The sequence below is a fragment of the Colobus angolensis genome, unplaced genomic scaffold, assembly GCF_000951035.1.
Source record: "Colobus angolensis palliatus isolate OR3802 unplaced genomic scaffold, Cang.pa_1.0 Scaffold4, whole genome shotgun sequence".
Taxonomy (NCBI): Eukaryota; Metazoa; Chordata; class Mammalia; order Primates; family Cercopithecidae; genus Colobus; species Colobus angolensis.
The window spans coordinates 94,738-109,430 of NW_012117376.1; the positions used below are offsets into that span (position 1 = coordinate 94,738).

Genomic DNA, 14,693 nt, shown 5'->3' on the forward strand with positions numbered 1-14,693 from the left:
CAGTGAGCTGAGATCTGGCCACTGCACTCCAGCCTGGGCGACAGAGCGAGACTCCGTCTCAAAAAAAAAAAAAAGAAAATTGACATACTGCTTGCTCCATGGGCTGTAGAATGGATGTGCTATGGCAGGCATGAAGACACATGAATCTCTTTGTACATCTCCATCAGAGCTCTTGGGTGACCAGGTGCTTTTTAATGAGCTGTAATATTTGTTTGTTTTTTAAGTTTGTTTTTAAACTTTTTTTAATTAAAAAAATAATTTTTGAGACAGGGTTGTCCTCTCTTGCCCAGACTAGAGTGCAGTGGCGTGATCACAGCTCACTGCAGCCTTCACCTTCTGGACTCAAGCCATCGTCCCACTTCAGCCTCCTGAATAGCTAGGACTACAGACATGCACCACCATGCTTGGCTAATTGTAGAAAGAATTTTCTTTCGTAGAGGTGGGGTCTTGCTATGTTGCCCAAGCTAGTCTTGAACTCCTGGCCTCAAGCAGTCCTCCTACCTTGGCCTCCCAAAGCGCTGGCATTACAGGTGTGAGCCACCATGCCCAGCTGTGTGGTAATGTTTTGAAAGGAATCTTTTTTTCTGAGCAATAGGTCTCAACAGTGGGCTTAAAATAGTCAGCAAACCACACTGTAAACAGATCTGCTGTCGTCCAGGCTTTGTGTTCCATTTGTAGAGCACAGGCATAGTCATTTAGCATAGTTCTTAAGGGCCCCTAGGATTTAAAAACCAAGCATTGGCTTCAATTTAAAGTCATCAGCTCCATTCGGCACTCACAAGAGAGTCAGCCGATCCTTTGACGTTTTGAAGCCAGGCATTGACTTCTCTATAGCTGTGAAAGTCCTCCATGGCATCTTCTTCCAATGTAAGACTGTTTCATGTACACTGAAAATTTGTTGTTTACGGTCGCCACCTTCATTAAGTATCTCAGCTAGATCTCCTGGATAACTTACTGCAGCTTCCACGTCAGCACTTGCTGCCCCATCTTGCACTCACGTTATAGAGATGGTTTCTTTCCTTGAACCTTATAAACCAACCTCTGCTAGCTTCACACTTTTTTTTTTCTGCAGCTTCCTCACCTCTCTCAGCCTTCATTGAATTGAAGAGAGTTAGGACGTTGCTCTGGATTAGGCTTTGGCTTAAGGGAATGTTGTGGCTGGTTTGATCTTCTATCTAGACCACTCAGATTTTCTCCGTATCTGCAATAAGACTGTTTTGCTTCCTTATTATTTGTGTGTTCACTGAAGTAACACTTCTAATTTTCCTCAAGAACTTTTTTTTTTTTTTTGCATTCTATAAATGTTCAGAGTTCTAAACCTTTAAAAGGTTTCAAATACATGTATAAACACATTCTAGAATGTCACTCTGACTGTTGCTTCCTTCAACTTCGGTCTCATCTGCTCCTGGGAGGGAGAGCTCCATCTCTGACGTAGCTGGCTCCGCTGGGCTTTACGCTATCCTGCTCCACTGAGTGGGGTTTCAGGACCACTGCCTCTGGGCAGCTCTTCCACGCTGGCTGGCGAGCTTATGTTGTAGACATTTGTATTTCTCTCCCTGCCAACCCGGGGTAGAGTTTGTTCGAATTTCCCCATGTGAGGCCTTGTGGTAACAGTGCCCGTTTTGAGGAGGCTGGAAGGGAAGGGAAAGTGGAGAGAGATTGGAAAGAAAGTATAAAGAGTCCCCTTTGCTCCAGTTCCCATCAAGTTCCTCATCTCCGTCTGAAACCACCTCAGCCTGGACCTTATTGTCTATATCACTGTCAGGCTTTTGGTCAAAGCCATTCAACAAGTCTTTAGAAAGTTCCAAGCTTTCCCACATTTTCCTGTCTTCTGAGGCCTCCAAACTGTGCCAACCTCTGCCTGTTACCCAGTTCCAAAGTTGCTTCCACATTTTTGGGTAACTTTTCAGTAGCACCCCACTCTGCTGATACTTATTTACTGTATTAGTCTATTTTCACGCTATTGATAAAGACATACCCGAGACTGGGCAAATAGAGGTTTATAGTGGACTTACAGTTCCATGTGGCTGGGGAAGCCTCACAATCATATGAGGCAGAAGGTGAAAGGCACATCTCACATGACAGCTGACAAAAGAAGAGAGCTTGGGCAGGGAAACTCCCCTCTTAATTTTATTTTTTATTTGTTATTTTTTTGAGATGGAATCTTGCTCTGTCTCCCAGGCTGGAGTGCAATGGCGTGATCTTGACTCACGGCAACCTCTGCTTCCCAGGTTCAAGCGATTCTCCCTCCCTCACCCTCCCGAGTAGCTGGGATTACAGGCACATGTCACCACGCCTGGCTAATTTTTGTATTTTTAGTAGAGACGGGGTTTCCTCATGTTGGCCAGGTTGGTCTCAAACTCCTGACCTCAGGTGATCTGCCCGCCTTGGCCTCTCAGAGTGCTGGGATTATAGGCATGAGCCACGGAACCCGGCCCAGCTCCCCTCTTTGAAACCATCAGATCTCGTGAGACTTATTCTCTATCAAGAGAACAGCACAGGAAAGACCCGCCCCTATAATTCAGTCACCTCCCATGACATATGGGAATTGTGGGAGTTACAATGCAAGGTGAGACTTGGGTGAGGACACAGCCGAACCATATCAGCATGATAAGTACGACAAACCCCAGGGTCACAGGGCAAGCAAATATTGATGAGTCCTTTGCCTGAATCTTTTGTAATTTCTGTACTATGCTGAATAGTCCTTGTCTCAACAAGGTGTTGACAAACTGTTTTATAGGTGCAAGTCTTGTCTTCTCTATTAAAGGGTAAGGCCTGGGACTTGAGGGCTTTGGCCTTTTGTCCTTGTTTTTTGAGACGGAGTCTCACTCTGTCCCCCAGGCTGAAGTGCAGTGACACGATCTCGGCTCACTACAACCTCTGCCGCCGGGGTTCAAGCAATTCTCCGGCCTCAGCCTCCTGAGTAGCTGGGATTATAGGCGCCTGCCACCGTGCCCAGCTAATTTTTGTAGTTTTAGTATAGACGGGGTTTCACCATCTTGGCCGGGCTGGTCTTGCACTCCTGACCTCGTGATCCACCTGCCTCAGCCTCCCAAAGTGCTGGGATTACAGGCGTGAGCCACCGCTCCCAGCCGGCCTTTTGTCCTTTTAAAGTCTCTTGGTGGCCTTTGCACTGAGCATGCCCTAGGCATACTGACTGACCTGCAGCTTCATCACCTCATTCTTTTTTCTTCCTACAGCCTTGTGCAAGCCGAATACTGGCATGACCCCATAAAAGAGGATGTGTATCGCAACCACAGCATCTTCTTGGCAGATATAAATCAGGAGCGGGTAAGCACCCAAACCCTGTTCCCATAGATGTGCGTTCTTTTTCCTGTTTAGGTCCTCATAAACAATCAGCGGCGACTGTTTACCCAAACTGTCCTGGGCAGATCCTAGGAAACAGAAGTTCTGTTTTTTTGGGAGGCAGTGCCTTTGAGATTCAGTTCCTTTTAGCGAGGCTGAAATTCAATTATCTTTCTTCCCTTAAGTTCTTTCCCTCTCCCAGTGTTGAAACACACAGGATAAGCTCAGTAGGTTGCTGACTGGGCTAGGTGGAAATTCACAGCTGCTGTCTTAATGAGGGAAGCTTTCCTGATGGATCAGTTTGGGGGTGGATTTTTCTCTGGAGATTTACCTAGATGAGAGATACAGTAGGCACTGAGTATGTCCCAGACACAAACATGGTTTGGTAGGTTCTGGTAAACTAGATGGCTCAGTTTATATTAGACTCATCTGGAGAGTCTTTTGGTTTTTTGTTTTTAAACAGAAAGTTTGAAGGGAAAAACAAACCAAACAAAAAACAACACAGAATAGTATAGCAGAACCACCCAGAATTTGCAGTTTCTTATTTTGTCTTGGCTTTCTCTGACTAGAAGCCTCTCACCTATGTGATGGACACCTATGGAGTGTGGTGTAAATTCATAGTTGTACCTGCATGCCATGGTCGGTGGCATGTCAGTCAGATAGGAAGGCCAGGCGCGGTGTCTCACGCCTGTAATCCTAGCATTTTGGGAGGCCGAGGTGGGCAGATCACTTGAGGTCAGGAGTTCGAGACCAGCCTGGCCGACACAGTGAAACCCCACCTCTACTAAAAATACAAAATTAGCTGGACGTGGTGGCGGCCACCTGTAATCCCAGCTACTCGGGAGGCTGAGGCAGGACAATTGCTTGAACCCGGGAGGCAGAGGTTGCAGTGAGCTGAGATGGTGCCACTGCACTCTGGCCTGGGCGACAGAGCGAGACTCCATCTCAAAAAAAAAAAAAAAGGCTGTATAAGTATAAGCAATCCCATGACTGGGTATATACCCAAAGGAAAACAAATTGTCCTACCAAAAAGACACTTGCACTCATGTTTATTGCAGCACTGTTCACCATAGCAAAGACATGAAACCAACCTAGGTGCCCATCGGCGGTGGACTGAATAAAGAAAATGTGGTACATATACACCATGGAATATTGCACAGTCATAAAAGAGAATGAAATCCTGTTCTTTGCAGCAACGTGGATGCAGCTGGAGGCCATTATGCTAAGCAAATGAACACAGAAACAGAAGACCAAATATCACATGCTCTCACTTATGATTAGGAGCTAAACATTGGGTTACACATGGATATAAAGATGGGAGCAATAGACACTGGAGACTCCAAAGGCTGGGAGGGAGGGGCTAGGGCTGAAAAACTTCCTGTTGAGCACTGTGTTCACTATTTGGTTGAAAGGATCAACAGAACTCCAAACCTCAGCATCACACAATATACACTTGTAAAAAAACTGCACATGTACCCCCCTGAATCTAAAATAAAATAAAGGTTTTTTTTTGTTTTGTGTTTTAGAGAGAGAAAAAAAGAAAAGCTGTACAGGTATATCCTGGGCAGGAAGCTGGAAAACAGCCCATACCCATGGGGAAGAAACATGGTGGCACAGGGTCAGGGAGACCAGAGAACTGGAAGGCTTTACTCCCCCTGCTGGTATCTGTGGGTAATGACCTTAGGTGTTGCTGGCCTTTCTTTCAGGGTATCAATGAGTCCTACAAGAAAAACCTGATGGCCCTGAAGAAGTTTGTGATGGTGAAATTCCTCAATGATTCCATTGTGGACCCTGTAGATTCGGAGGTGAGACACTACTTAGCCACATGCCAGGAGAGTAAATGGCATTAAAATAGGGCTGCCAGCCAGGCATAGTGGCTCATGCCTGTAATCCCAGCACTCTGGGAGGCCAAGGCAGGCAGATCACCTGAGTTCAGGAGTTCAAGACCAGCCTGGCCAACTTGGTGAAACCCCATTGCTACTCAAAATACAAAAAGAAATTAACCAGGCATGGTGGCAGCCACCTGTAATCCCCGCTGCTTAGGAAGCTGAGGCAGGAGAATCGCTTGAACCCAGGAGGCAGAGCTTGCAGTGAGCCAAGATCATGCCACTGCACTCCAGCCTGATTGACAGAGTATGACTCTGTCTCAAAAAGAAAATAAAATGAAATTGAAATGAAATGAAATGAAAAAATACAGCTGCCTGCTGGGGGAAAAAACCTGCAGTCCCTTCTACCAACTTTTGTATAGAACAGTTCTTCACCTGAGGTCCATAAACGGGACACTGAAGATTGTAATCTACCCCCGAACCCCAAAATTCTATGCAAAATTATGTAATTGCATTCTCTGGGGAAGGGTCTATAATTTTAATCCATTTTCCAGAGACCAGAGACCCAAAAAGGGTTCAGAATCAGCAGCCCAAAATATATCAGTTCCTAAGCTTGGCCTCCAAGGTCTGCCTTGATCTGGCTTCACCCTGTTTTCCAGCCTGATCTTCCTTGTCTGCACGCTTCATACACTCTTGATCAAGCCATATTGTACTACTTGTGTTTTTTCTCTCGTATGCAAACTTTGTTCATGTTTTTCTGTCTCTAGAATGTACTTCCTTGGCTTCTCCACCTGACAGTTCCTATTCGTCTGTCAAGGCCAGGATGCCATCCCCATTCCAAGCAGAATGTGATCCCTTTTGTAGATCATCAGCCTGTGTTAGGACACTCCTCACGTTATGTCACACCACCAGGGATTGGCCGATTGTGGCCCACAGGCCCAGTCCATCCTGTTCCCTGTTTTGGTGTTACCCACACGTGAAGAATGGTTTTTACATTTTTTAATGGTTGGGAGAAAGAATTTGACATATAAAGATTATGTAAAATTTATTTAGACATATAAAGTATTTTGACATATAAAGATTATGTAAAATTTAAATTCAGTGTCCTCATTGGAACAGTTTTACTTTTTACATACTGTCTGTGGCTGCTTTTGTTATAGTGGCAGCAGTAAGTAGTTGCAACCATATGGCCCTTAAAGCCTAAAATATTTTGTATCTGGCCTTTGCAAAAACATTTGCTGACCTCTGTGCTCAATAGTGAATTGTTTCTGTGCCTTGCAAGACTGGGAGGTTTTTGGAAACAGATGATATATTCATCCTTGAATGTCTAGAGCTCAGCCCAGGAATTTTTCACATTTATTGCTTAATAAATGTAGGAAGCAGAAATTCTGGGGAAGTGGAAAGCAGCCCCTCAGAAAGATTAACTCATCCCTCGGGCTCCACCCTTAAGAAGAGATGACTCAGATGCACCCTATCCATTTTTCCTTCTTGCTACAGCTTTATGATGTTCACTTTGTTGGCAGTTTTAGCTTCTAACCAGTCTCAAATTAGTTTGGCAGTATGTGCTGTGTGTCATATCTGACCTTATTTCTTTTGCTTCTTCTGCAGTGGTTTGGATTTTACAGAAGTGGCCAAGCCAAGGAAACCATTCCCTTACAGGAGACCTCCCTGTACACACAGGTAACTGGCAGGGAATCTATCTTGGGAGGTTGTGCTGTCTTTTTCAGCTCCCAGTTCTTGAAGCTGCTAGGTTCTTTGGTGCTGGAGCCCTGCCCTGTACACCTCAGAGCACTAGGTACTCCTGAAACACCTGACTTATGTCCAATATGGGTGAAGCTTGTTAGGCTCTTGATTATTGCTGTAGCTTATCCGGCACTGTGTTACAGAAATTCACTACATCCTGAAACCTTATGGTTTCCAAGCAAGAACAAGAGAAACCTCATGTCTGATTCCCTTTTTTTGATAAAAAGGTTTTAAAACTAGCTGCCTTTGCTGAGGTGCGTCTGCTACAAATCCAGGAAGCCTCCATGCATGATGAGGGGCATTCCTTTTTTTTTCTTTTTTGAGACGGAGTCTCGCTCTGTCTCCCAGGCTGGAGTGCAGTGGAGCAATCTTTGCTCACTGCAACCTCTGCCTCCCGGGTTCAAGTAGTTCTCCTGCCTCAGCCCCCTTAGTAGCTGGGATTACAGGTGTGTGCCACCACACCTGGCTAATTTTTGTAGTTTTAGGAGAGATGGGGTTTCACCATGTTGGCCAGGCTGGTCTCAAACTCCTGACCTTAGGTGATCCACCTGTCTCGGCCTCCCAAAGTGCTGGGATTACAGGTGTGAGCCACTGTGCCTGGCCAAGGGACATTACTTTTAAACATTAATAGATGTGAAATCCTGTTTCTAAATTACACACTACAAGGGAAGCTCCTGCAGGAGACTGAGTGGCAGTAGAGTTGTGAATTTTGTGTAGCAGTAGGTCCTGTATCTTAAGCAGAAGTTGCAGTAATTTACCACCTCCAGTTCTGGGGCCTTCTACACTTTAAGGATTTTTTCTTTTTTGAGACAAAGTCTTGCTTTGTCACCTAGGCTGGAGTGCAATGGTGTGATCTCAGCTCGCTGCAAACTCCACTTCCTGGGTTCAAGCGATTCTCCTGCCTCAGCCTCACTAGTAGCTGGGATTACAGTCACACGCCACCATGCCTAATATTTTGTTTTTTTAGTAGAGACAGGGTTTCACCATGTTGGCCAGGCTGGTCTTGAACTCCTCACCTCAGGTGATCCACCTGCCTCAGCCTCCAAGAGTGTTGGGATTACAGGCGTGATCCACCATGCCCAGCCCTAAGGATTTTATATTGGAGACAGACTCTCCAAAATGCATAAGTACTACATCTGAACCAGTCACCTTCTACTAGAATTCCTCCACGTTATTTCAGAGGTCATTTGTCTCCTCTTGGCTTTTCTTTTGCACTGGGTGCCTCAACTTGAGTGGTGAGGTAAAAAGGGAAGCTAGAGTCTGATTTAAAAAAAAAAGGCTTGAGAAATTACAGCTAAGAACTTCCCTATTGTGAAACTCAAAATAATGGTGGCCACGGCAGAAGCACCATTCTGGCACTGTCGTAACTGCTTGTCTTCCCAACCAGGGGTTGTTCTCCAGCACCTACGCTATGGGTAATGACATTTTCAACTCCAGAACATGGAAGTGTCCAGGGTTTGTTACCTAAGGCTTGCATATGGTTTTTTTGTTTTAGTTTTTGAGACGAAGTTTTGCTCTTGTTGCCCAGGCTGGAGTGCAATGGTGTGATCTCAGCTCACCACAACCTCCACCTCCCGGGTTCAAGCGAATTCTCCTGTCTCAGCCTCCCAAGTACCTGGGATTACAGGTGCCCACCACCATGCTCGGCTAATTTTTGTATTTTTATTAGAGATGAGGTTTCATCATATTGGTCAGGCTGGGCTTGAACTCCTGACCGCAGGTGATCCGCCTGCCTTGGCCACCCAAAGGGCTGGTATTACAGGCGTGAGCCACTGCGCCTGGCCTGGGTTGGATGTTTTTTTAAGTTACTTAGCTAATGTTCTCCTGTCTTTGGCTCAGTCCCACTTACCTATGGCATGCTGAGGCAGCGTTGTCCATGGCTTGCCCACCTATAGGTAGTCCTCTGACTCTGAGCAGCTTTTCAAAAAACAGAATCTAGAACTCTATATAGTGCAATCTCAATCGCATATACATTTTTAATACTTAGAAAAAACTGGCCGGGTGTGGTGGCTCATGCCTGTAATCCCAGCACTTTGGGAGGCCGAGGCGGGTTGATCACCTGAGGTCAGGAGATAGAGACCATCCTAACACAGTGAAACCCCATCTCTACTAAAAGTACAAGAAATTACCTGGGCGTGGTGGCATACGCCTGTAATTCCAGCTACTCGTGAGGCGGAGGCAGGAGAATCGCTTGAACCCGGGAAGTGGAGGTTGCAGTGAGCCAAGATTGCGCCACTGCACTCCAACCTGGGCGACAGAGCAAGACTCCATCTCAAAAAAAAAAAAAAAAAAGGAAAGAAAAAAAAACTAGGAGATATTCTTTTTGGCATTTTTGAAAATACACCTCATTTTGACAATATATCTCGAGTTAACATATTTACCATTTTACTCCAAAACTTCATTAAGTTTTTTGATTAATTATGGCTTTCCCTCTGCAGGACCGCCTGGGGCTAAAAGAAATGGACAATGCAGGACAGCTAGTGTTTCTGGCTACAGAAGGGGACCATCTTCAGTTGTCTGAAGAATGGTTTTATGCCCACATTATACCATTCCTTGGATGAAACCCGTACAGTTCACAGTAGAGCTCAGGGAGCCCCTAACTCTTCCAAACCACATGGGAGACAGTTTCCTTCATGCCAAGCCTGAGCTCAGCTTGCAACTAATCCTTCTATCCTCATCTAACATGCCCTGCTTGGAAAGATCTAAGATCTGAAGCTTATCCTTTGCCATCTTCTATTACCATATGGTGTTGAATGCAAGTTTAATTACCATGGCGATTGTTTTATAAACTTTTGATGTGGTCAAGCTCAGTTTTAGAAAGGGAGTCTGTTCCAGATCAGTGCCAGAACTGTGCCCAGGACCAAAGGAGACAACTAATTAAAGCAATGAGATAGATTCTGAGGGCAAATGTTTTTCCAAGATCTTGCCAGATTTCAAGCAAAGAGGTACCCAGGCCTGAGGTACTCACATAAATGCTGTTTTGCTGATGATTTAACCAGTGCTTGGAAAAATCTTGCTTGGCTATTTCTGCATTTCTTAAGGCTGCCTTCCTCTCTGAATACGTTGCCCTCTGTACTATCATCTTATTATTAGACAAATCCCACTGGCCTAGTCTTGCTTCTGTGGCACCCACTTTGTCTCCTCAGGTAGTGATGAATTAGTTGCTCTGTCACAAAAGGAGGGAAGTAGCATCCAATTAAGTTGCTTAAGAGAGGAAATGTACATCTTGTATAACTTAGGGAGTGAAGAAAATATAGGCACGAAAATGAAAAGTGAGGCAGCTAGTTCTTCCTATTCCATTCTTGACCAACCTGCCCTTTCTTAATACGACTAGTGGTCTTGATGCTAGAGTCAACTTACTCTGTTGCTGGCTTTAGCAGAGAATAGGAGGAACCATATGAAAAGATCAGGCTTTCTGACTTCTATCCCCAAAACATATTTACCAGCATACTCCAAACTGTTTCTGATGGGTTCTGTGAGAAAAAGATTGTTTGCTCAAAAAGCTTGGAAAATACTACACACTCCCTTTCTCCTTCTGGAGATCAACCCACATTAGAGGGTCTGAGGACTCCGAGAATTCATGTTACAGTAAACAAAACTAACAATCTACCATTTCCTAGCATGGAAATCATAGTCCCCACTCTGTGAAAACGTAATGCTTTTTGGAAGACATTTCTGTAGAATGTCAGTTTGGAGAAATGATGAGCTACACCTTGATGAAAGAACCGTGTTGGTGCTGCTAAGTTTACCCATTATGGTTTTTCCTTTCTCTCTCTCAAGCCTTATTCTTCAACTAAAAGATGAGGATTAAGAGGAAGAAGTGGGGGGGATGTGAAAATAATTTTATGAGGTTGTCTAAAATAAAGAGTAGTTTCTTATCCTTGGTGTTTTCAGTATTTTTTACATTTCTGTACAGCAGATATCACAGGTAAACAACTAAGCAAGTTTGGTATTAACTTTATTCTATTTTTCTGTATAACTTTAAGTACATAAAGGTTTATTTCCACAGGCCTCAGGAAATGGGTAGAAATCACAGGACAATCTCTCTTCCCACCAAAAAAAAGTTGCATATTTTGGTAAGTGTTTGTCCTAAAGGGGAAAAACTGAAATTTACATTAGCAGTGCTGTGCAAGATTCTTACATAAATCAAGACCTAAAACCAGCCTGCAGTGGAGGTTTTAGTCCTCTGTTCAGGTGTTTGGACAGAAGCCATAAGCTGATGAGCATGACAGGGAAAAGGAGGCAGTGAAGACAGGTGACAGGCACCTAGCAGGGAAGGAGGATTCAGGAATGCCAGACTCCTTGAAATGGTGTGTTGTTTTTCCTTTTTTTTTTTTTTTTCTTTTAAAGTCATCTCTGTAGGAAGGTGCTGGGCAGGGATCCCAGAGAAAGAAAGGGTCCAAGACTCCATTAACTGCCCTGGATAGCAGCTAGTACCGGAGACTCTCCTATCTCATGGTTGAGGCAGACCCAGGATAGAACAGAGAATAAAAGGAATGCTTATGGGAAACCATTCTGCATGGAATGCTAGATGGCCAAGCCTCAGCCTTCGGTCCAGTGCAACCCTTGCCTCACTTGTCAACAGTGAAAATTAGTTTGGTTAGAAGAACCATCTGGAAACACACCAGCTTCTGCTACCTTCATGCTCATTGTTAGAAAAAGATTAACCAGTGTGAACATTCTGATCTGTTAATTCCTGGGACAGTTTTCTTTCCAATGGACTGTTTGTTTGTTGGTAGAATAACCCCCAAAAGCTCAAAGCTAAAATGCATCATCAGTCCTAGTCGGCAGTTCCTTAAGAATGGACTGGCGGCGTGGTTGAGCTGATGATATGGAAAAGCTGCACCTTCCTGCAGAAGATCAACTGACCTGCTATCCCACCCCAAATTTCAGCCTGAGGTATATTTCAGTGAAGGCAGGTAGCTGTGCTTCTCAGAGCAGAGAAGCAGTTTTAAGAGCAGAAAGGTAGAGGAAATCTAGAAAAGAACCGTCTTGATACAGATTTGTCCCATGGTGTGAAGGGAGGGCAAAGAACCCAGTGGCACTTCGCTTATCCAGCAATTTCTGTCACTGTGGTGACCAACTTCTGCCCATTCCAGAGGGTCTTGAACTGCTCAGGAACTGGGAATTCATTCTGCAAATAAAGAGACAGCAGGTTAAATCTGAGCTAAAGAAGAGCTGGGGCTAAATCTCACACATTTCTCCCAATGCTTGCTTCCATTTAACCCCAGGAGCACGGGAGGATGTAGCAAGAGACCGATCATAGAGCCATGCTGTGTTCTAGTGTTCAGCGATCTTGGACAGACTATTAAGTCTATGGGGTGTAAATAACAGTACCTATGGCTTTATAGCACCAGCTTGACAAGGTGCCATGGCTCATCCCCATTCTTTTTTGCTACCTTGAGCTCCATTTAGGCAGAAAGCACCTTCCTTTGGAGCTCCACTACACTGGACTACCTCATTTCTGTGTGTTTTTGGTGTGCATTATTGGGTTTTTAGCTGCTCCGTGCAGAATGTTCATGAAACAGCTTTCTCCAATGCAAGAAATCTTCAGTCCCTTCTGTTTTTTTTTTTCTTTTTTGAGACGGAGTCTCGCTGTGTCGCCCAGGCTGGAGTGCAGTGGCACGGTCTCGGCTCACTGCAAGCTCTGCCTCCTGGGTTCACGCCATTCTCCCGCCTCAGCCTCCGAGTAGCTGGGACCACAGGCGCCCGCCACCATGCCCGGCTAGTTTTTTTTTTGTATTTTTAGTAGAGACAGGGTTTTACCACGTTAGCCAGCATGGTCTCGATCTCCTGACCTTGTGATCCACCCGCCTTGGCCTCCCAAAGTGCTGGGATTACAGGCGTGAGCCACCGCGCCCGGCCTAGTCCCTTCTGTTTTTCACATCATACTAAAGAGATCAAGAAACTTACAAAGTCACCGCCTTCTGTAGGAATGAGGACGTTCATCTCGGAAGATTTGGCACTGACTATTTCACAATCCAGGGAATTCTTGCTCAGGTAAGCATGGCAGCCATCTGTTTTATTGATGGATATGGTTGGCACTTTACCCATTACCTGCAGAGTAAACCAAGAGAACTGAGTCCCAGCAGCTGGGGAGGACAAGAGTAAGTTGCAGGAAAAGCTTTCCTGTTTCACGTGACTCAGCAACTACATGAAAAGCTCACAGGTGTGCAAGACACTGGATACTTGGGTGGGTTGGGATGGGTCCTGAAAAGAACTCGCCTGAAGAGCCAACCCCTCTTCTGCCACGTCCAAAGCAGCTCAGCTTACAGACTTTGTAGAATCAGATTCCCACGAAAGCAACATCTGTGGGTCTACCATGTCTCTTTCAATTAATTCCCCAGGGACAAAAAGGAGGAGCCAAAATATCAAGTTACCTGAACTTTGACATCCCTACTGTTGATTATCTCCACAATGCCCACCACGTCATCGAATACCAGACCAAGTTTCTTACAGTTATCTAGGAGAAGAAAGGGAGTTTGTCAACAGTATAACTTTAAAGGAAAGTGATATACATTTAGCAATCTTTAAGATAGGGTAGGTAAAATGATATTAGCCTTCCCGGGCTCTGGGACGGGGCTTGCAAGGGACAGCGACAAAGACTCACCTACTGTAATGGAGTTAATTTTGCCCTTGATTTGCAATGTCGTGTTGACACACTTGTATATGTAAGCCACCTGTTTCAGCTCTGTGTCATCAATCACCAGGTTGGAAACATTTTCCTGATTTTCCTATCAGAGAGAGTTCCCAGGATTCTCATCACAAAGCACACACCAAACAAAAAAAACCCAGGCTATCCCAAACTTTTTGTTATTGCAATTGAAGCCAGAACTCTGCCCTCATCTAGCTAAGCTCCATTGAACCCCCCGTCCCTACTCCTTTTCCCCGGAAGGCGGAGGTTGCAGTGAGCCAAAATCGCGCCACTGCACTCCAGCCTGGGCGACAAAGTGAGACTCCATCTCAAAAAAATAAAATAATAAAAATACCTGCCCCTCTCTAGGTATTTTTAACTCACCACTCTCCATTTCTTGCCCTCCAGTTCAAGTACAGCTGGCTCCTTCTTTGTGGCTGGTTTGGGGGACGGGCTGGTTTGGGGTTTAGGTGCAGAGAATGGCTTGGGGCCACTGCGTACTGGACCACTCTGAGCCTTCAGGGCAGGGTTCTTGTGAGTCTTCATGTCATCAGATACATGCTTCAGGGCTGTAAGAACAACAGCTGCCCTGTTCCTGTCCTTCACACCAGACCTCTGAGCTGCTATCATCATGTTAAACATCCTTAACAGAAAATTCAAAGCCAAAAACCAGAGCCTCTGAGGTGTTCTCTTGCAAGCAGTTTTGAAGAAGTACTTTTATCATTTCTCTTCTCCCCAAGGTTAAATTATATGGTTCCATTAACAACAACAACATGGAATATGTATATACTGTGGTTGGCGATAGGGAGTAAATGCACAGAAAAAGACCTAGAAAGACATATCAAATATATATGCACAAATATGTAGTTTTTAAAGCAATAAAGGAAGAAAAATAATGAAAATTTGGTAAAAGAAAAAAAAAAAGAAAAAACCTTCACTCCCCACAGCTAACCCTACTTCCCCTACCTCCTCAGTGTTGGCATTTGCGACTCTACAATATTGTTTTCTCTCTCTCTCTCTCTATATATATATAGTTTTGTTGGTTATGATCACACACATTGTTAATAAATTTAGTTCAACTATTGACACTTAAAAACTTTCTCGGCCGGGCGCGGTGGCTCAAGCCTGTAATCCCAGCACTTTGGGAGGCCGAGACGGGCGGATCACGAGGTCAGGAGATCGAG

The 14,693-nt window shown here is 44.8% G+C and overlaps 2 protein-coding genes across 9 annotated transcripts in view; one reads left to right on the forward strand and one right to left on the reverse strand.

The window, feature by feature from the left end:
- PPT1 (palmitoyl-protein thioesterase 1) overlaps positions 1 to 10,755 on the forward strand; it is a 28,560-nt gene extending 17,805 nt beyond the window's left edge. For 2 of the 3 annotated variants that reach the window (XM_011955221.1, XM_011955223.1), the window contains 4 exons: positions 3,201 to 3,291; positions 5,013 to 5,111; positions 6,741 to 6,812; positions 9,314 to 10,755. In XM_011955221.1, coding sequence (XP_011810611.1) covers positions 3,201 to 3,291; positions 5,013 to 5,111; positions 6,741 to 6,812; positions 9,314 to 9,436 — 385 coding nt within the window. In that variant the 3' untranslated portion in view covers positions 9,437 to 10,755. The remainder of the gene's footprint in view (positions 1 to 3,200; positions 3,292 to 5,012; positions 5,112 to 6,740; positions 6,813 to 9,313) is intronic. The other variant, XM_011955222.1, reaches the window with a different exon arrangement.
- Positions 10,756 to 10,816: 61 nt separating this feature from the next.
- The window catches only part of CAP1 (CAP, adenylate cyclase-associated protein 1 (yeast)), a 34,342-nt gene continuing 30,465 nt past the window's right edge, over positions 10,817 to 14,693 (reverse strand). For all 6 annotated transcript variants that reach the window (XM_011955226.1, XM_011955228.1, XM_011955225.1 and 3 more), the window contains 5 exons: positions 13,894 to 14,078; positions 13,486 to 13,609; positions 13,256 to 13,338; positions 12,789 to 12,932; positions 10,817 to 12,009 (listed from right to left, as the gene is read on the reverse strand). In XM_011955226.1, the coding sequence (XP_011810616.1) occupies positions 11,926 to 12,009; positions 12,789 to 12,932; positions 13,256 to 13,338; positions 13,486 to 13,609; positions 13,894 to 14,078 (620 nt within the window). In that variant the 3' untranslated portion in view covers positions 10,817 to 11,925. The remainder of the gene's footprint in view (positions 12,010 to 12,788; positions 12,933 to 13,255; positions 13,339 to 13,485; positions 13,610 to 13,893; positions 14,079 to 14,693) is intronic.